Source organism: Mustela erminea, chromosome 5, assembly GCF_009829155.1.
Source record: "Mustela erminea isolate mMusErm1 chromosome 5, mMusErm1.Pri, whole genome shotgun sequence".
Lineage (NCBI taxonomy): Eukaryota > Metazoa > Chordata > Mammalia > Carnivora > Mustelidae > Mustela > Mustela erminea.
In genome coordinates, this window is record NC_045618.1 from 74202764 (window position 1) to 74223641 (window position 20878).

General features: G+C 44.1%; 2 gene segments (V, D, J or C); both read left to right on the plus strand.

Moving 5' to 3' along the window:
• Nucleotides 1-20878, plus strand: part of LOC116591114 — a 373928-nt gene that overhangs the window by 248412 nt on the left and 104638 nt on the right. The window contains 1 exon segment of the V gene segment in view: nucleotides 12133-12139. Coding sequence covers nucleotides 12133-12139 — 7 coding nt within the window.
• Nucleotides 1-20878, plus strand: part of LOC116591095 — a 221539-nt gene that overhangs the window by 63140 nt on the left and 137521 nt on the right.

Genomic DNA, 20878 nt, shown 5'->3' on the forward strand with positions numbered 1-20878 from the left:
GCCCCTTGCCCCGCCCCTGGTCAGCTTCATATACATCACGTGATGGGCTGTATCTCCTTTTCTCACCTGAAGTTAAATATCATCATCATCATCAGACTTTTAACTCCACGGAGGCAGAAACTTGGGCTGGTTTCTGCCTCCATTGTGGCCTCCCTGCTCAACAGAAAGCTTTTATACCGTTGGCACTCAATGACTATCTAATAAATGAACATTTGCTTGATTAATCGATTAATGAAAAATGAACAGATTACTTCCTCTCTGTCTGGCTTCTGAGGCATGGGTCCCAGAAGCAGAAGCTGCCAGGTAGGCTACAAAAGACATAGGACATTCAAAAAACGGACTGTCTCTACCTTCCCTCATTCTTATGTGCACGTCAGATCCCTGAAACTCAGGAATAAGGACCCCAGTGACTGTAACCCCCCAAATGTCTTTCAACAAAAGACTATCTCCCTGGTTGTTTCCTTTCAAAGAATCAGCCTCCTGGGGCTGATAAGAGAACGGCACCATATGCTGGAGACACAGGCGCGGAGCAGCGGAGGGACACCAGCGCCTCCTCTACCAGAGCCTGTTAGATTGCTGCCTTTGAACAAATCTGAGTGTGTCTTTCGATAGCGCAAGCACCAACCACCCCCAAGGACCTCTTTCCTTTATTGCTGCCGCAATGAAGCAGCCACATGGCTCTTGCAGATAAGGTGGCCCGAGTGTCTTGTGCATGCAAAGTAGGCTTCATGGTAAACAGCACAGAGAAGGACCGCAGACACACGGTGTTCTGGCTTCTCTGCCTTGTGCTGCCCTTCCTCTGTAAGTGGCTCCCAGGTACGTGTGTGCGATTTCCCCCCACTTCTCAGTCTTCATTTCCTATTCTTTTTCCTTTGCCAGATGGCTCCTACAGGACTGAAATTATACAGTCTTCCAACCTAGCTGCCATGATTGGGACAGATGTGACATTTCAATGCCAATATGATATTCTTGATGGGAATTATGACTATGTGTACTCGTATTTGCAAACAGCCAACCAAAGGCTCACCTATATCAACCATACATCTCAAGGCACCATGGAATTGGAGCATTACCAGTTGTCTGTGAACAGAGAGCTGTCCTCCAGTACCTTAACCATTAAACATGTGCAGCCAAGAGACAGAGCCATTTACTACTGTGCTCTCCGACACCACGATACAGACTGTGCATCACCCTGAACAAAAACTATAAGCTTCAAGCAAGTTCAATGCTAAAATCCAGACGGTCATCCAACAAGACGGAAGGTGTTCAGTGTCATCTTGAACTTCCCCCATTCATTCTTCAATTCATTCACTCATTCAAAACTAAGGGGCCCTTATGGTTTACAAATGAATATGTTAAGTGCTACAGAGATACACAGATAGAAAACAAGCACTTCTCAAATATTAAAATATATTCAGCGAGTAGCACCTCTTCACTTTTATCTTGCTAAACCATGAGCAGTGAAAATTAAATACTGTGGAACTACTTGAATCTTTGACCTGACCAATAAAAGCATAGTCCCCAATACCCAGAGAGACAAATGAATTCGATGCACACACAGATTCAAAGCCAACAATCAACATCTTAATCACAGACCCTTGAAAACCTACCACCATTTCTAAAAAGCTGAAAAAAATATATTAAATATACATATGTATGTGCCCGGGAGCTTAGATAAATGATAGATAGATAGATAGATAGATGTAGAGTAGGCAATATAGTACCAATGACTGAGCTCAAATTCAGACTCGAAATTCAGACTTCTTACGTTTTGAATCCCAGATCTTCCATTTACTGACTTGCTAAGTATAGGATCTTAGGCAAGCTATTTTATGCCTTGCTATCCTCATCTATGAAATAATGATAATAGGCGTGCCTGGCTGGCTCAATTGGTGGAGCATGCAACTCTTGATCTTGGGGTCATGAGTTCAAGCTCCATGTTGGGTACAGAGATTACTTAATAAAAAAATTTTTAACTTCTAATGATAGTAATCATAATTACTGTAGAGAATTGTTGCAAGAATTCAGTGAACCATTACACATCGTGCTCTTAGAGCTATGTTTGGCACACAGAAAGCACTCAGCACCAGCTACTTCGTTGGTGGTGGTGATGATATTGTGACGATAATTCTTCCAACACAGCCATGTCCTTACCACTGCGCTGGGTCAGGCCTTGAGGAGCTTGTTGATAAAAAAGAAGTCCATCTCTTGGGCAAGTAGGAATGAAATATCAATGAAAATTGAGAGAAATACAATTCAAAAGATCCTCAGGACCTTTTTCACTAGATGCTGATAAATTATTAAAGGCTTCTTACATAGAAAAAAAAATAAAAACCAGAGGAAAGTAATTTCTGCTTGACCCTCATAAAACAAGCAAATAGAGACTTTATGAGATATTAAAATACAAGCATGGCCCCCACTTATTAAATGGATAGTGGAATAATTTACAAATGTAGAGCCCAAAGTAAAATTAAAGCAGTTTATGAGCATAATTATAAATAAAGAATTGGTTCCATCAACATCACAAGCATATTACATGACCTGAAAAATTTCTCACCTTCCGAGAACATTGCAAATTAAGTCAAAGCACACCTGACCTTAGGACATCCTAAAAAACTATCAAATGAAAATTATCCCAAGGTTCTGAAAGTGCATAGGCTCTACAAAGACACATCCATATCAGACTCAGCTTATTCAAGGAACCATCCGGGGAACCTCCTTGGTGAGACCTGCTGAGCTCAGAACCGGGAGTAAATGGGACTGTCTTCCCAATCTTCTCTTCTGAAGATGCACATCTCCCACTGCTTCAAATGCTGTATTTATTCATCAATGGAAACCCTAATCCCCTGCTGTCTTGCTGGCTTTCTCATTTGCAGCCAACATATGGGCTCCTCAGCACTGGGGACCCCCAAGAGCAGCATTTAAGGGCACAGAATCACACAAAACAGGAGGACTTTCTTGGGATAAAGAACTGGAGAAAAACCCTTTGCACAATTTGGCTTTGGGAATCAGATTTCAAAGTCTTCACCCTGCCAGGATGGGCACAGAGCCAGAGAATGTCTGGGGAGGGAGCAAAGTCACTTTCCTCCTAGGCTTGCTCTTCTCCAGGGCACCTCAGGGTTATTGATGACACATCTGCAAAATTGCTGAATGTTGAATCAGAGAACCCAGGTTTTCTAAAGGACACTTACAACTCTAGTAGCCCTGCAGGGCTCTCTGCCCGTGGAAAAACTACTCCATAATTCCAGGTCTCTCATTCTGCCATGCTAAGAGTCTCTGTGAGAGGAATTATCTTTCTTCCTTGACAAAACCCGCTACTACCAAAAAAGAGAGAAAGTCTGGAAGAAAAACAGTCATTAAAGAACTATGTGTGGACTGCAGAGTCTTTCCCAAGGGCCGGCTTCTGGGTAGTGATGAGTCCCGACCACCTCATCCTAACTGGAAGATGTCCAGTCTCTCCTGTGATCCTCGAAGGACAGTCAGAGAAAAAAAGGTGAGCAGGAAGGTTAACAAGTGCTTGTCAAGCATGGATAAGCCTCACAGTATAGAATTGGCATGGTTCATTTTTTTTATTCAAAAGTATGTATCAAGCATCTACAGTGTGCCAGACACCCCGCCAGAGGCCAAGGTGACTGAGTCACATGCCGCAAACTTTCTGCCATTCTGGAGTTCACACTGTAGTAGGGCTTCCAGGCCGGCGGAGGAACCAGAGGAGACACACATGGGAGTAAGAGAGGTACTTAGTTATAGAGTGATGACGGGCGTGTTCCAGGATCAGCAAGCACGGATTGGAATGAGGATCTTGAGATTTCGGGATGCATTGAGAGACGGGAGCCAGGAAAACATTTTCAAGGAACTGAGCTGAGACTAAATATGGAAAAGTTTATTTATTTACATCTCGAGGTCCCAAGTCAGTAACAGAAGCAGAATTACAACTCAGAAAAGTCCCAGCTGGCCCCCGCGCTGCTCTGCGTGACAGCTGCTTCATTCAGCACTGTGCAGCTGGGGAAGCGAGCCGCAGATGGAACGGTGGCAGCCAAAATCTTTGTAGAGACAAATGACACTGTGATTTTCCTTGATACCCATTGAAATTCCTCACTAATTTCCAAAAATATCTTATGTTTGCTTTAAAACAACCAGTGGGGCTCAGACATTTCAGCTGAAACACATCTGAGAAACAAAGCAATCCCAGCCACCTGAGCATTCCGAGTCCAAATCGGCCAGACCGAGAACCGCTTACTTACTGAAGGCCGACCTAGGACACCGGACTGCTGAGGTCCTGGTCAAGGGCAATGGGAATGGTGTTTTCTCTCTTCAGTCACCTCCATCCCTGTTCTTGGTTGCTTGCCCGACCAGCTGGTGCCAGAGCAGAGGAACCCAAGAGCAAAAATAGCAAGCAAGTGGAAACGGGGTGGACAGCCCATAACTGCTGTGCCTGGACAGAGAGCAATCGTGGCCACACATCAGGGTCTGATTTTGTTATCCCTAAAGTTTTATGGGAGAGCTTGCAGGCTAATGAGGATTATATAACACAAGAAAAGAGCTTTCTTTCACTACAATTTCTCTCTTTCTTTCTCCCGAAAAACTCAAAGGGAATGGGGAAAGAATGGACATGTTCTCAAATGAAAGGCTAAGGAGCTCCTGAAACGTCCACTTAGAGAGAAAATCAGAAGTTCTGGCACTCTATCCCACTAAGATTTCAGTGATCCTATGGATAGATGCTTGATATGAAGGACCAAGAGTGGCAGAGACCATCAGAGAGAATGACACTGGGCACGGGAATGTAGGAGTCAGTGTGGGTTGATTTGATCTGACCGTGGGGTCTTTTTGCTTCTTCAAGTCTTCCTATTCTTTCTTTATCTCAGATAGACAAGAAAAAACAAACAAACAAAAAACCCACAAAAAACACAAAACAAAACAACAACAACAACAAAAACCACCAGGACTAGGATTCTGACTCTTACTGGCCTCTAGCTTTAGTGGCCCAGACTCCTTTGCCTAAGGGCATAGAAGCGAGTGACCCAGCTCCATTACCCTCCTCCACCTGCACGGCCCAAAGTCCTAACATAGCTCCTTCCTTCAGCAGAATGTTTTGAGCCACACTTGAAATTACAAGCTGTGTCTCCCTTGGTGACTATGTCTCAGGTACAGAGCTATGACTAAGGCCACTATCCCAAGCATGGCAAATTAGAAGGGATGTGGCAAAGAACCAATATCTGGGGGCGCCTGGGTGGCTCAGTGGGTTAAAGCCTCTGCTCAGATCATGATCCCAGGGTCCTGGGATCAGGCCCCACATTGGGCTCTCTACTCAGCAGGGAGCCTGCTTCCCTTCCTCTCTCTCTGCCTGCCTCTCTGCCCACTTGTGATCTCAGTCTGCCAAATAAATAAATAAAATCTTTAAAAAAAAAAAAAAAAGAAGAAGAACCAACATCTGCCCTGGGCTTACCAGTGTGTGCCAGGCACCGGGTAAGTGTTTCACACGTTTTCTCTCATTTCAACTTCACACTTCGGGAAGGTAACTGCAATGACCCTATTTGCCGATGAGGAAATCAAGACTTGGGGATGTAACTTACTCAGCTACTGGTAAGTGTCAAAGGAAGATTCAAAAATCAGAGCCATTAGCCCTGCAAAGCCAATGCTCCTTTTGCCTGTACTTGACATGGGTAGTGATACCACCTAGCCACTCGTGGGTAATATCAGAATGTTGGCCACTGCAATGACAAACAGGGTCCAGCCAAGTGGGAGCTATCCTGCTGCTGCAGAGGGCCTGCCTCTCCCTACACCTACAACAATGGATAGAAGACCTCCTTCCCCCAGGTTTTGGCAAATCTTTTCCTAATCCCATCCTTCACTAGATGAGCAATCCAGAATGTTCCTTGAGAGTCCGGAAACTCCATACAGAAATCCCGCTTCGACTAGCAAATCTCTGCAAATCTCCTAATGTTGACAAGTCCCATGCTGGGCACTGAGAATGAGAACATAAATAAGATACAGCCACTGTTCTAAAGTATCTTAAAGTCCAGCGCAGAAAACAAACAAATTACCAGATATTTATAATAGAGGTGGTAAGTGCCATGACCCAACAAGGCCAGGGAACCCAGGGGACACGTCCCTCAAGTTGGGGTGGGGAAGGAAGAAGAAAGGTCTGGTTTTTCCAGGAAAAAGGAGCAGCTAGTGCAAAAACTGAGAATATAAAGACTGTAATACATCTTTGAACCAGCAAGTAGCTTTTGTGCAGTTAGAGTACTGAGTGCAAGTGGTCAAAAGTGAAACTGGACTTTTGACCAGTTTCAAAAAAACAGATCATGAGATCATTAGAGCCATGAGATGGACTTTCATAGTTCCCTAAAGGCCAGGGACACTACTAAAAGAGTAGTCAGCAGAGGCATGACCCGATGTCCTCTGGTCTGGAGAAAAATTGGTATGACAGCTGCTTGGAGCATGGGTGAAAGCGGAGAGAGTCTGGAAGCAGGGAGACCTCTTGGAATAGTATGGTAATAGCTTGCAGCAGGTGAGGAACACCAAGACTGAAGCAGGTGGAGGAGGCCAAAGGTAAAGGGACCCATAACGGGAACTACAAGGGGACAGAATTACCAGGCCCCGCAGGCTGTTCGGCTCCCCACAGCCCTTGCACCTTGATGATGCAGGGCCGTTCCCGGGGAATGCCATCCAGAGGCGTTCTCAACTCTCACAGCTCCCCCTCCAGTCAGCAAAGAGTCTTCTTCATGTCCCAGGGCGGGGGAGGGGAGACTGCTCCCTCAAAACTGAGTGTTTTTGAAGACAGAAACCACGTCTTTTTCAGCTCCTCTTCTCCCAAATAGAATCTGACCTGTCATAGTTAATTAGATGGGGTTTGTGGGATTAAAAAGTCCAACCCATGACCTTGCAGGCATGGCACCCCTCTCTCTAAGGAAGTGACTAACACCCACCCCCCTTGATAACAGACAGAACCTCTCAGGGGCAAACAGCGGCTGATCAGGGCCAGCCAGGGAGCACCTGCAGACTGCGCAGCTGCTTCCCAGAAGCCATGCTGTGGACCTATTCCCTCCTCCACCTCACCATCTTCTGTGCCGGTAAGGATGAGCTGCTGGTCCCCTTACTCTTGGGGAAATGTGCTTCAGGAATGATTTGCAGCAGAGGGAGGGTTCCATCGGGAGTTTGGGGGGGCGGCTATGACACCCATCCCCACGTAATGAAGGGAGTTCTCCACAGCCTCTCGACCTGGGCTTTCGCTTTCAGAGGTCTCATTGGATATCGTTTTGGAACCAGACGCCAAAACCCTGACTGTTCAAGTCGGGGAGCCTGCCACCTTGCGCTGCAGCGTAACGGGAGGGGACTTGAAGAACTATCAGGTGAGCTGGTATAAGAAGAATGAAGATAACTCCCTGACTTTAGTATACAGACCAAGCAATAATACTAATGACGATTTAAGAAGTAATTTTAAAGGAAATACCAACCCTTCAAAGAGTCAACTCGACATTCAAAGAACAGCAGCGGAAGATGCTGGGACATACTACTGCGCGTGCGATATCCACAGTGCTCCAGTCCTGCTTCTGGTCGCCTCAGAAACTCTGGGTCAAACCAAAGTGGCAGGTCCGATTAGAGACCACCTGTGGTTAAAATGTGTACCATATCCGAGCTGAGACCACCTGACAGCCTCAACAGCAATATCTGATAAGAGGTATAAGAACTAAGTTGGGGAAAGGACGTTATCTTTGTGGTTGGTTGAAAGCGGGCTTCTTTATCAGTCGAAGAGGGCAGAACGTTCATTAGGGTTTATGCAAAGAGACCAAGGGGCCCTTCCGTCTGCCTCTCAGGGACTTCTGAGAAAAGGTTGAAATGAACAACCTTCCACACGGAGGAGGTTTTCTTATTGTGGAGGCAGGCTGCGATGAACAGAATTTCTATCATGAGTGCTGTAGTTCACTCCAGTCTTTATTGCGAAAGCACTCGTGTGCATAAACTAGATAAAGCAAGGATGGTTTTCTATTACCACCCTAATCAAAATTTCCGAAACTATTCGAGATAGCTTTAACTCTTAACTCTGTGAGGAAGGATGAATAGAGTCATTTTCTGAAATGCTCCATAGCTATTTTAGGTATAGAATGTTTTAGATCATCCCTTAGCTACAGAGGAATCCTGGGGGCCCACGGGGATGGCAGGGTGGGGTAACACCATTGCCTTCATGTCTGCTGCTAAGAGAGATCTTGGAGATAAATACTTATGGCAATGTGGGATTTCTGAGTTGGTCATGAATCAGCTGAATGAAATAATAAAAATCATCATCATCATAATAATAAAGATCCCAAGTCCCACGTTGAAATGGGTGAGCCAAAAAGTGTCAAAAGTATCTGAGTCTACAGGGAGCCAAGGCATGGAGGAACCCACTGAGCAGACTGACAGGCAGGAGGGCTTACAGAAACAAACATTAAATAATCATCAAGGGAGTGCTTTCTCCCTGTTGGCTCTAGTAACCAACTCTTTGCTTTTCTGCTCAAGTGTCTGGTCTGGAATCCTCTCTCCACATTAAGTTACAACTCAGGCATTAGGATGCAAAGTAGACATTGATTCGTGAGTACAACAGCTCTCCTGATACCTTCTATTCAATATTCCTTCCAATGCAGTTATCAGATTCATCACACATTCATTTATAGGGCAATTATTGTACTTACGATATTGGGATAGGTCATGGGAATAGAAATAGTTGTAAGTCACGTTCTAGCCCAAGTTCTGTTCTCATCAGCATGTCTACATTTATTTTGGAGACAGAATTAGAATTACAATTAAAGATTATAAACAAATACAAAAATACAAGAAAGCACATACTACCTAACAATGAGTGCTATGGACTTCATATGTAGTGCTCTAGGAACTTATAAAAAGACAATCACTGTGAGAAAAATTTCTTAGAACAGCTAAGGCTTGAAAAAGGTAGGGTTTGGGTAAATGGGAAGGAAGATGAGGGTTATTTCAAAGTGGCTGTACAAGTTATTTATTGCTCTATTATTACCACAAAATTTAGAGGCTCCAACATTCGTTATGTCACAGTTTCAAGTCAAGAATCCAGGTGTAGCTTAGTAGCTTAGTTGGACTTAGCTTAGCTGTGTTCTTTAGCTTAGGGTCTCTCATGAGGTGTAATCAAGAGGTCAGCTGGGGGTGGCAGTCATCTCAAGCACTGACTGAGAAAGATCCATTTCCAAACTCACTCAAGTGGAGTTGGTGACCCTTACATGAGCATCTCCATAGGGCTCCTTATAATATAGCAGCTTGCCTCCCTAGAGCACGAACTTGGAAAGAAGACTTCCAAGATGGAAGGCACAGCCTTTTTGCAACCTAATCTTGGAAGTGACATTTTGTTGTTTCTGCCATGTTCTATTCAGTAGAAGTGAACTCATAAGTACAGTTCACATTCAAAGGGAGAGGGTGATTACATGAGAACATGAATACCAGGGAGGAGAGATCACTGGGGGCTGTCTTAGAACCTGCCTACCACAGGAGATTAACACAGTAGAACAGGGAAAGGGAGGGCTCAAAAAATCTGGTTGAGACCAACTTGTTTAGAGACCCCTGACCTATAAGGCTAAAGAGATTGGATTGGATCTCATAAGCCCGTATTTCTCAAACTTCATGGTGCATGGGAAGCACCTGGAGAGATTGTTTCTAATTATACTTTTAAGCCCCAGTTCAAAAATTCTTATTTAGGTTAGCTGGGGGCAGGCCTGGGAACATGTATTTATGACAAGTGCCCAAGTGATTCTGATGCAAGTGGGTTCAAGGACATGCTTTCAGAAATTCTGCTTTAAGCAGCAAAACTCTCAGTTTGATACAAGGAAGATGTGCCCAGTTTCTCCTGCTCTCACTACAAAGAAATGGATATTAGATGTGGTCGGGGCATCACTTGAACAATAGCTCTCAATTCCAATTGCATATTTTAAATGCCTGGGGAAATGCTTTAAAAATGCCAATGTCTGGAACACATCCCCAGAGATTCTGATTAAATTGGTGCAGGCATGGACCTCTGGTTTCCCAGGTAATTCAACCTCCCTCCCCAGTCCTCTCCACCTCCCCTCTCCAGTCTAAGATCTTGCTATTTCAAGTGTGGTCTTCAGATAGACAGCACCAGCATCACTTGGAATTGCGTCACAACGCAGAATCTTATGCATCACTCTGGATCTAGTGAATCAGAATCTGTATTTTAATAAGATTCTCTGGGTGAGTTATATGCATATTAAAGTTTGAGAAACACCAGTCTAGCAAAGCCATCACTATTGAAAATTTCATAGAGGTGGAGAAATATAAATGTGTTTTTCCCAAATCCCACCCAAAAAATTCCATATTTGTAAGAAGCTCCTAAAGGGATGCTGATATGCAGCCAGGTGTGGGACTCACGACAAGCAATCAGTCATCCCCAAATCAGGTTACAGATTATTCATGTTACCAATATAATAAATATTCTCATTGAGTCATTGAGGTGCTATCATGTCCTTGTACGCTCCTTGGAAGAAGGCATTACATAAATTCCAGGTATGATCATTTCTCATTCATCCACAAGCAGATTAGGAAATGAATTAATATTTATAGAGCCAATGTACTTTTTACCACACCACATGACCGTCATAGATTATTCACTGTAACCCAGAACCTTGTGCCACAGACCTTCAACTCAAGATCAAACCAGAAAAAAAGAACATGATCATTAGGGTCTAATTAAGTCTGATTGGGAAGAAAAGGGACAAGAGTGAGTGCATGTGTCTCTAATTGTCCATTCCTCCTTCAGGATAGATGAGAACATGAAGTTCTGATTCACGTTGGGGTGGGGCTTCTCAGAACCTGAGACAGGCATGGGGTGAGCATGAAAAACAGCCTAGAGCGAAGGAAGAAGGACATCTTGGGAGAAAACAAGCAGACTGCCCAACAAAGATCGGAAAGAGTCTAAGCACAAAACAATGAAAAAGGAAACCAGATATAAATTAAGATTAGAGACCTGGAGAACTCCCTGAGAGTACTAGCATGTAATTGAGAAAATCTTTTATATACTACCTAGGACTCCAGACTAAGGTGGGGATAGGGCCGCCAAAGGCCCTAGCATAACATAAACACGGACCAAGTGTTTCTGCAGAAATTCCAATGACAAATGAATGATGGGAAGGTCAGGTGATATTTTTATATTGTCCATGTTCTTCCCACTGCACTGGTAAAGCCAACTGATTGCTGATTAACATCGTATTATTGTTGTCCCCGTTATCCTGCTTTCCGTGATTCTTATTCATCATAAAAAGGGCTCACTTGAAAGAGTTCGGAGAAGTGAAGAGAAATCCCAGAGAGTGTCTGTCTAGGCTGTTAAGGTCTTTAAGTTCAACTGTCAGGGGGGTGGTAATAGGCATGGTAATTCCACCAGGCTTCCTAGCAAAGGAGTCCTTAGGCATGCCCTGTGACTAGCAGTGGAAGATATGATTGCTCAAAGGCAGCAAGAAGGTGATAGCCTGTGTCTAGAAACAATGCCATCAACTAGCTACATGTATGAACAGGTCACCCAGCACCAGGGAACCATGGTATAGAGTGACTGGCAAGAGAAAAGAAGGGAATCAGGGTATACCTCTTCCTCTGCGTTAGAGGAGGCCACAGCCAGCAGAGGAAGGGAAGGTGATTCCTACCACACATTGTATTTTTCTGCAGGGGTCACAACCTTGAAGAAGTTACTGTTTACAGCACCCTGAAAGTGCCCAGGGAACATACAGATAGGGTCCAAGTAAGGAAATGGGCTCAAGGAAATCCAAGTTGTGACCTTCATTCTGAACAATTAGGGCCTTAAACAGAAAATTAGAGCCATTGAATGTGAAAGCCAGAAGGGATCTTAAAGGCCAAGTAGGAATCCTGCTATTCAATTTTTATGTTCATTAAATAATAATTGAATAAACGATCATCCAAACTTAATTAAAATATTTTCAATGACAGTTCTTATTTTTAAAAATCATCTCATAAGAAATTGAGGTCTGCTTTCCTATGACTTTTTTTTTTGAAGTATAATTAACATGAAACATTATGTTAGTCTCGGGTATAGAAGATACTGATTTCACAATTCTATACATTACTCAGTGCTCAGCATAGTAAGTGCGGTCACCATCAGAGAAGGGGGGGGGTGACTAGGGGAATGGGAGAAATAGATAAAGGACATAAAGTGGTCCAAACTTCCAATTATAAAATAAATAAATCACAAGAGATGTTTCCTTGTAACTTTCTATGTTGGCATTTTTTGTGCCTTCTGAAACAACACTAAGTCCCTACCTTTATATTTTTAAATATTTAAAGACAGGTATCATACCTAACCTCCCAAGCCCTCATTTCTCTATACCCAATAGTTTTAACAATTCCTCATGGCTGTCTCATAAGCTTTAGGTCCTCAAGAGGAGATTCCAAGCACAGTATATTTTTCTGTTCCACACAATTCTCAATACTGACTCTCATGTGGTAGGGAATCAATAAATATGAGTGAATGCATGAATACCTATGTGTTCAATGACTGTTCAGTGTGTCCACCTAAATGTCTCAAAGTCACTTCAACTTAACTCCAAGACTTAACATCAAAATCTTCTTTCCAAATATGGTCCTTTCCTGAGGTTGCCCATCTCAGTGAATAACATCACCATCTCCAAACCAGCCTCCCCTCTCCATCTTCCGCTGCCAGCACCCTTCGTCCAAACTTCCATTTTCTCCTTTGAAATATTTCATTAGTCTTTCAAATGAGTTAGCTGGCCTCTGGGACCTTCAAGTATGTCCTCCCCACAGCAACCAGAGTGATTTTTTTCAACATACAAATATTATGTTATACCCCTGCTTCAAAACCCTTCAGTGACTTCCCATTGCTTACAGGCAAAAGGCCATACAAAATCCCCAAAGTGGCCTCCACAACCCTGCACAGTCTGACCCCTTTTCTCACCTATACCGCCAAAATACTTCTTACCCTCCTCCTTCATTTCCCATGCTCCTGTCAAACACAACCTTTTCCAGTTGCTGAAATGAACAGGTGCCCTCCTACTTTTGCACATTATATTACTCCCTCCTTGTGGAACACTTCTCCTATCTCTTCATCACCTGTTCAACTTCTATTCACCTTTGAATCAAAGTTTATACATCAATTCCTCAGAGATGTCTTGATATCTCCTGGCAAGTTCAGATGTTTGTTTGAGGTTTTTAAAATCTGCCTGTGGGGGTGGAGGGGAGGTGGGGCAGAGAATTTTAAAAAAAAAGAAAAGAAAAGAAAAAGAAAATATGCTTTCATATATCAGTTTGTAATAATTTCATTAATTTTATTAATGTCTATTTTTCTAGTTTGTAAGCTCTGAGAGATCAGGGACTATATCTGCCTTTGCTAATCATTGAACCTGACAAATTACATAAATGCATTTGTATGAATAAATGAAGGACTCCAGGATCTTAAGATTTCCCCAAATTTGGTGCTCCTCACTGACTCTGGGTTGCAGTAAGGTCCCAACACTTAGCATATTCTCACTTTTCAGTGGTCTTGGAGACCCCAGAGTCACTCTGAGTTAGAGGCCAAGCATTCTCAGAGACCAAGGATTTTACCCATTCTCTAGTGGTCTAACATCCTAAGGAGGCCATTTTGGGGCACACAGGACAACTGAGAGGTCAAAGGGTCCTGCATATTTTTGAGCCAGTTACCACATGGGGATTTGGAACAGGTAAGCAAAAGCCACCCAGAGACACTGGCCAGCTATGAGGAAATCAGAGGAGCCGCTATGATTGTTATTTTCTCTGTGATTGGGCTTATGATGAGCCCTTTTGGTGTTTTGGATTTTGTGTGGATGTTTTCAGTAGCTATATTATTAAAATATGCAAGTCTGTAATTATGGGGATGCATAGCCTCATCCCTCAAATATGTACTGAGCACATATAATATTCCTGGTGCTGTGCCATATGCTGAGTTACACAAACCACCAAAGCTCAATTCCTGTCCTCAAGGTGCTCTTTCCAGTGGGAGAAACAGACACGCAAACAGAGACTTGTTAATGGAAGAAGGAGCAAACACCTGTGAAACGTAGAAGACAGTGATGGCTGGAAGCTGGGGAAGGCTTCTCAGAGGAGGTGACAGGAGCTCATCACAGAGAAAACACTTGCTTCCCTGAGGTAATGCACACTTGGAGAATTTTTAAGATGATCCAGTAAGGAAGATGAGCATTCTTAACCGTTATACACATAGACACACACACACACACACACACACACACACAGCTCTTCATCAACTATGTTCTCAATTTAAGTAAGTAAATAAACAAACTGATGGAAAAATACTGATCTTGGGCTAGGCACAATCAGCTTCTTTGTGAGGAAGCTAATGTCACAGGGGCTCCTTAACCACAGACGTAGCAAATTCCCTGCCTAGAAAAGCCTAGAAATTTCCAAAATGCTGCCACCATACACATCACAAAACAGACAGCTCCAAGGTGGTGGTACGGGTTGAGAAGATAAGAAGTAAGCAAAGAGGAAGGGAGAGGGAAAGAGGACCGTTGTTTCCTTGGATAATGATCATCACTCCCTTTAACTTTTTGTTCTTATTTAAGAGCCCTCCCAAACCTGGGATTTCCCAGAATTTGCTTTTGGGCAACTGGCTGCCTCCTCATCCCACTGATGACAACTGTTAGGAAATCTGGAGAGGCTATTAATTAAGTAATGTGCTCTACAGGGAGCAAATAATGCTAGCAGGACTGGCCATGAACGTCCACTTCTGTGTGCTCTTTGATTTCATTCAGTTTGAAATATCGAGATTTCTTCTCAGATATACATTTATAAATCTTGATCTTGGTTGATTGAGTTGTTTCAATTCATAGAGTTGTTTTTAGTCAGAACAAGAGTATAACTTTTCTTCTGTAAAGTAGAAAAAATTTAGCTATCAACAGACCTCTTTTCTGCTTCTCCTCCGGAGTTGTCTCTCTTCTAGAAACTCTGGAAAGAAAGAGCTGTCACATTTATAACAGCCTTGCATATTTTCCTCTTTGTATTCGTCAACTCTGTTGTGGTAACAAACAGCATCAATATTTCAGTAGCTTAAACTGTGAATATTTACTGTTTGCTCCTGCTTTTACTACAAGTCAGTGGCTATGAGGTGTCTGCTAAGCTCTGCTCCCAGTGTCTTCCCATTCTAGAATCCAGGCTCAAAGATAATCCACTGTATGGGATTTCCTCCTGGCAGAGGAAAAAGAACAAGAGAGCTGCTGGCAGAAACCCCAGATGCTCCTTAAAGCTTCTGTTCAATCATCATCGTCATCATGTCCACTCACATTCATCACCCAAAGCCCTTCCATGGCCAAGACCAATATCAGCAGGGCCGGGATTCACACCCTTCCCACAGAAGTTAATGCAAGACCAGCAACAATCAGGAAATGGTAATCTCACATGGAAGAGGGAATCAATTGCTTCACAACAGTAATCAACCTACCATTCCTTTTGACTCCACCCACATAATTTGTATCCAGTATAGGGAATCTCTCCCCCTGTCAACTAAAAAGAAATGTGATATGGATTTTTCCTCTTAGAATTGTTACAAAGCCCTAGGGCAACATTTGCCAAAATGGTTCTTCAGAATATTACTGTCCCTTGAGACATTAACAATTGTGAAGCAATTAAAAAGGATTCCATGGTCAAATAAGTTGGGGAAGTGCTCTATATTAATTGCTCTCTCTTACCATTCACAATTCTTTATTATCAGATTAAATGTTCTGACAATGCCTGCTGTAAAGATACTTACTTAACCCAAGACTGGGATCACAGATTTCTGTCCAAAATAGCACAATCATTAATAGCTCATGAGATTCTAGTCACTAACACTGCCCTAAACGATTATGGGCGAACCACTCAGATGGATTCTTGTTTCTTCATTTGTGTGGCCAGATTGAAGGACACCTAATGATGTTGAAAGGGGATATGCACAAGGCCAACTCGTCTGTGCGGGCCCCCAGAATAAGGCTCTCGTTTCCTGCTAAGGTCAAACTCTGTGTTAGAAATCTGAAAACGCTCATTCAGATACTACCTTTTGCCTACTGAGCTAAGTATAATTATTGCAGACCGGCTTTGACGTCTTCCTTCCTTTATGCAACGAACACATCTTGAGTCCTTCTCCATGCCAAGTACCCTGCCAAACCCTGAGTACATAATGTGAACGAAATAAACACAGGCTGGGCGCCTGGGTGGCTCAGTGGGTTAAAGCCTCTGCCTTCGGCTCAGGTCATGATCCCAGGATCCTAGGATCTAGCCCCGCATCCTGTTCCTCTGCTCAGCAGGGAGTCTGCTTCCCCCTCTCTCTCTGCCTGCCTCTCTGCCTACTTGTGCTCTCTGTCAAATAAATAAATAAAATCTTTTTAAAAATAAAATAACATAAACACAGGCCCTGCCCTCATGGATTGACCAGTATAGGAGGAGACAAACCTAAAACACACAGGCATACACAGCCAATGATCAGAGACCCTCTCTGCAGTGGATGACACAGGTGTCCACCCTTTCCTCTTGCAATGCCTCCTGTGCATAGCTTCTGAATTGCCACACCTCCAAGATTTTCTTCTGCATCACTGGCCTCTCCCTCCTGCTCTCCTTGGCTGGTTCCTCCTCCCCCAGCTAGCTTCTGTACACAGAGGACCCAGGGCCCTTGCTTGGGTCCCTCTTGCCGTCTGTCCACCCCCCACCCATGATGATCTCATTCACCCTCACCGCGTTAAACTCCATGTATGTGCTCCTGACTCCCAGATTCATATCCCCGTTGCAGAACTCCCCTCTGAGGATATAACCTCCCCCAGTCGGACCACCTTAGCACTTACCTCTCTTGACTCATTTCACATGCTCTCTCCAGGATTGTTGATACTTCCTTTACACTCCTCCTAATTTATAAACTCCTCGAGGGCAGGGATCCTGGGTCTGTTTCATGTTCAGTTTCCAGAGCGTGTCACATAGTAAGTGTTTAATATCTGATTATTGAATTTAATGTTTGAACTGAATTTCTGCTTTAGGGATCACTGAGACACAGATGCAATGAAAGGGAATATTTTATTTCAAGAAATAATGCCTCACCCTTCTGTATTTCCAAATGAACAACCTCAGATGAGAGAATACAGCTCCATACATTGGCATGAGAGGAATACTTAAATTCAAAAATGCTAAATTGAGCCAGTATCATCCCTTGTGGTCGCAGAAACGGCCGCAAAGGTTTTATAAATTGCTTGCAATCCCGCACCCCATCTGGCAATGTTGGCATCTTACAGCCACGGATGACTAACTCTTCACAACAGTCCCCAGTTGAATGCACTCCTTACTTTAAAATGAAAAGGTAAAAGAAAAGAGCAAGAGCTTGCCCCAGACTCTCCCGCCCAACCAGAGCAGATTCAACCACATAATGCTGACTCCTCAATTTAGACATCAGGCCCAAAGAGGAAGTCACAGACAAAGACACTCCCCCCTGCCCCCGCCCGCATCCAGCCACTTGGGTGGCTCAGTCAGTTAAGCATCTGGCTCAATTTTGGCTCAGGTCATGACCGCAGGGTTGTGAGATCGAGTCCCATGTCTGGCTCTGTGCTGAGTGTGAAGATTGCTTAAGATTCTCTCTCTCCCTCTCCATCCGTCCCCACCTCTAAAAAAAAAAAAAAAGACAGAGAGAGAAGAAGATTCCCTGCATTGCAGAAAGGTGTCTCCGCAGCACCTCTAACAATAGCATGCAGGACCTGCCCCTCTGAAGCTTCATCTGAGTTTTTATCCTGTTTTTATCAAGCCTCTCCCAAGGCCCCTTCCACCATTTGAAAGCAGCTCGGTTTTATACACCTTGGAAGAACAGAGGACCGATGGAAACTGAGCATTGTCTAGAGAAAAGCCAAGAACCTTTTTGTACTCGATGATTGGCACAAGTGGGAGGGGGTCCCCAATGGCCACACAGGGCAGCCCTGATTACAGGACACAGTCCTGGTGGCACAGCTCCTTTGTGGGTGTACAGAGAGGCTGCTGGTTCTTGTCTTGGCTGTCCTTGTTTGCCTGTGACAATCACACGCTTGAAACTTAGAATTCAATCTCTCAAAATAAGAAGAAAATTGTCTGGATTACATCTTTTCTGCAAAAATAAATATTTTTCAATGGCCGCAGCTTGCTTTTTTCTTTTCTTTTTTTTTCATAGCATTTTACTTGCTTTTCTAAGAGTTTATTTATCTGACAGACAGAGATCACAAATAGAGAGGCTGGCAGAGAGAGAGGGGGAAGCAGGCTCCCTGCTGAGCAGACAGCCCAATGCGGGGCTTAATCCCAGGAGCCTGAGACCATGACCTGAGCCGAAGGCAGAGGCTTAACCTACTGAGCCACCCAGGCACCCCTTGCCATAGCATTTTAGATGGTCTTCTGTTTTCTGGGAGCATCCCTTCCCCATCACACTTATACGGATAAACACATACTTATTAACAAGAGGTCCTTCCCTGGACAGACTCATATTTACTAACAAGGGGCGAGGTGGCTTCAGGATTTCCATGGGAGTTTGGGGTGCTGTCCAGCTGGGTCCCTGGCTGCACTAGGAGTCAAGACAAACACAACAGATTGGGAGTAGAGGCAGCAGCTCCCTCCCTGGCATGCTGCAGCTGTGACCCTCTGCTCAGTGTCTGGATTACCAATCCAGAACTTGAGCTGGTACTTTTAAAAATAAAGTATTCTGACAGTGAGAGATCAGTATCAGCTGAGTCTTGCAAAAATCCTCTTTCCTGGTGCGCTTCAAGTCTGTCTTCTTGGCATGTGCCATTCCCCATGCATCTTCAGTTATCCTACGTCCCCGATTTCTCACCACAGCTGGACACTGCTGTCGGTTTAGACTGATACCGTGCACTCTTTAGCTACCGTGATGTCCCTCGTAATGCTAGAGCCATTTGATAGATGCAGGTCATTTGCCACTCGGAGCAGCCCCGCTGTGCCCTCCTTTGGTAACTTTGCAAGTTCACATAGTCGCTGCTCCATCATGCCCACAGGCAAACTCTCAGACTGCTTGCCAGTTAAAGCCTTGCCAGCCGGAGAGCTTGTTTTGCTACTCCACAATCTTAGCTTTCACTCATACTGAGCGTTCATCACGCAGCCCCATGTTCACCGCACTTTCCCATGTCACGTCCACGCTCGTGTGTACTAGCACCCGCATCCCAAACTGGTCTGCCCCCAACAGAGCCGCAGCGATCATAAACACCCCCCCGGAACTGTGATGAGCCAGATGAGTGTGATCAACAATATCGTACTTACCTCCGCCTTTGCCCCTCTACCCATCTCCACTTTCCACCAAAGACTCACCACAAGCCACCAATAACCAACCAGAAAGTAAGGGGGGCTTGGGATGTGGCAATGGGGCAGTGGCAGGTGCAGAGTGGGCTGGGATCCTGGGACATGATGAGGGCACAGGGCTATGGGGACCCAAGCTGCTAGACCAACATCCACCCACTCAAATACTAATTTTTCCATTTCATTGGTTTGTTAAGTCTCTCATGCTAGCCCCCAAAGCCACCTTGAGGCCACTTCTTTGTATCTACACAGCTGCCTTCCCCAGAGCACTGGAGAATGGAACCACATTTCTCATCCATTGTTTCCTCAGTGAGCTCCGTCTCTTGAGAGCAGAGGCCATGTTCTAGCCATTCACACGCTTGAAACGTAGAATTCAGTCTCTCAAAATAAAAAGAAAATTATCTGGATTACATCTTTTCTGCATCTTCAGGCTCATTTCTTTTTTTCCTCCCAACCTGTGATAAAACTAAGCAAAGTAGTAATTGTGTTAGCTCAGAGCCCAAGAACTGGGAGGTGACTGTGGAATGGTGTCTGGGCCAAATGTTCAACTACAAGAACCAAGAACCATGGAGTATGCCAGTTGCTACTGGGGGCTGTGGAAGCCAGTGGCACGGAGGACCAAACTATTAGGCACCTGGGCCCACCACATGCCTCTCCCAAGGAAAAGAAAGTGAGGCCTCCGCCATGTTGTCATTTGCCTTCCTCTGGCAACAAAACTCAACCCAGAGGATGGAGTCATCTCATTCTCTCCCACTAGAGATAGAATAAGGAATCTCACTCCCCTCCTCTTCCTTTCATTGAAGGGTAAGGGGCTTTATTTGCTTCCCTGTGGAAGATCAAGCAGAGAGTTTCTCTAGGGTTCTGGGAGAGTCCAGTTATGTTCTAGGGGACAACTGGCAGGTTGGCAGATACACGATCTGTATGATAAGATCTTAATTCCACAACTGTATTGCTCCAGAAACACAGAGTTTGAGCCCCCTGTAAACACTAAAATAACTACATTCTACTTTTTCATAAGCTTCTATCACCAAAGGAATAAAAAAAAGCATTTATCTTCTCCTTATCCTTGCCCTGTCCTCCAGCCCTACTCCCAACCAATAACCTTAAGCAAAACGTTTTTCTCCATTTCAGAGGAGAAAAGCAGGGAGTGCTTTTTCTAATGTTCAGAGAACTACTAAAAAGGAGAAGGGGCTTCAATTTAGCCCCTTTTAAACTAAAAGCCTATCTACTCCCAATCTAAGTATTTTCCCCTTTTTCCTCTTTTGGGCTATTGTTGAATGGAAGGACAGAATTATCATTGTTTCATTTTGGTGTTTTGTTTTGTTTTGTTTTGTTTTGTTTTTAAATAAAGAGACTTCTACCAACAAAGGCATAAGATTAGTCTCTTATCAGCATGAAAATCTCTGTTCTGGCCTCTCCATCTTCTACCTGAGGACCACCAGACCCACCCACCCCCTATCTACACCCAGTTCTTCCAACAAGCAGGGCATTTCAAAGAGGATTTCCAGAGGCAGCAATAACTTTACATTCTGCCCATGGCTCTCTGTGTGTGGCAGCAAATCTTTGCTGTGAAATCAGCAAT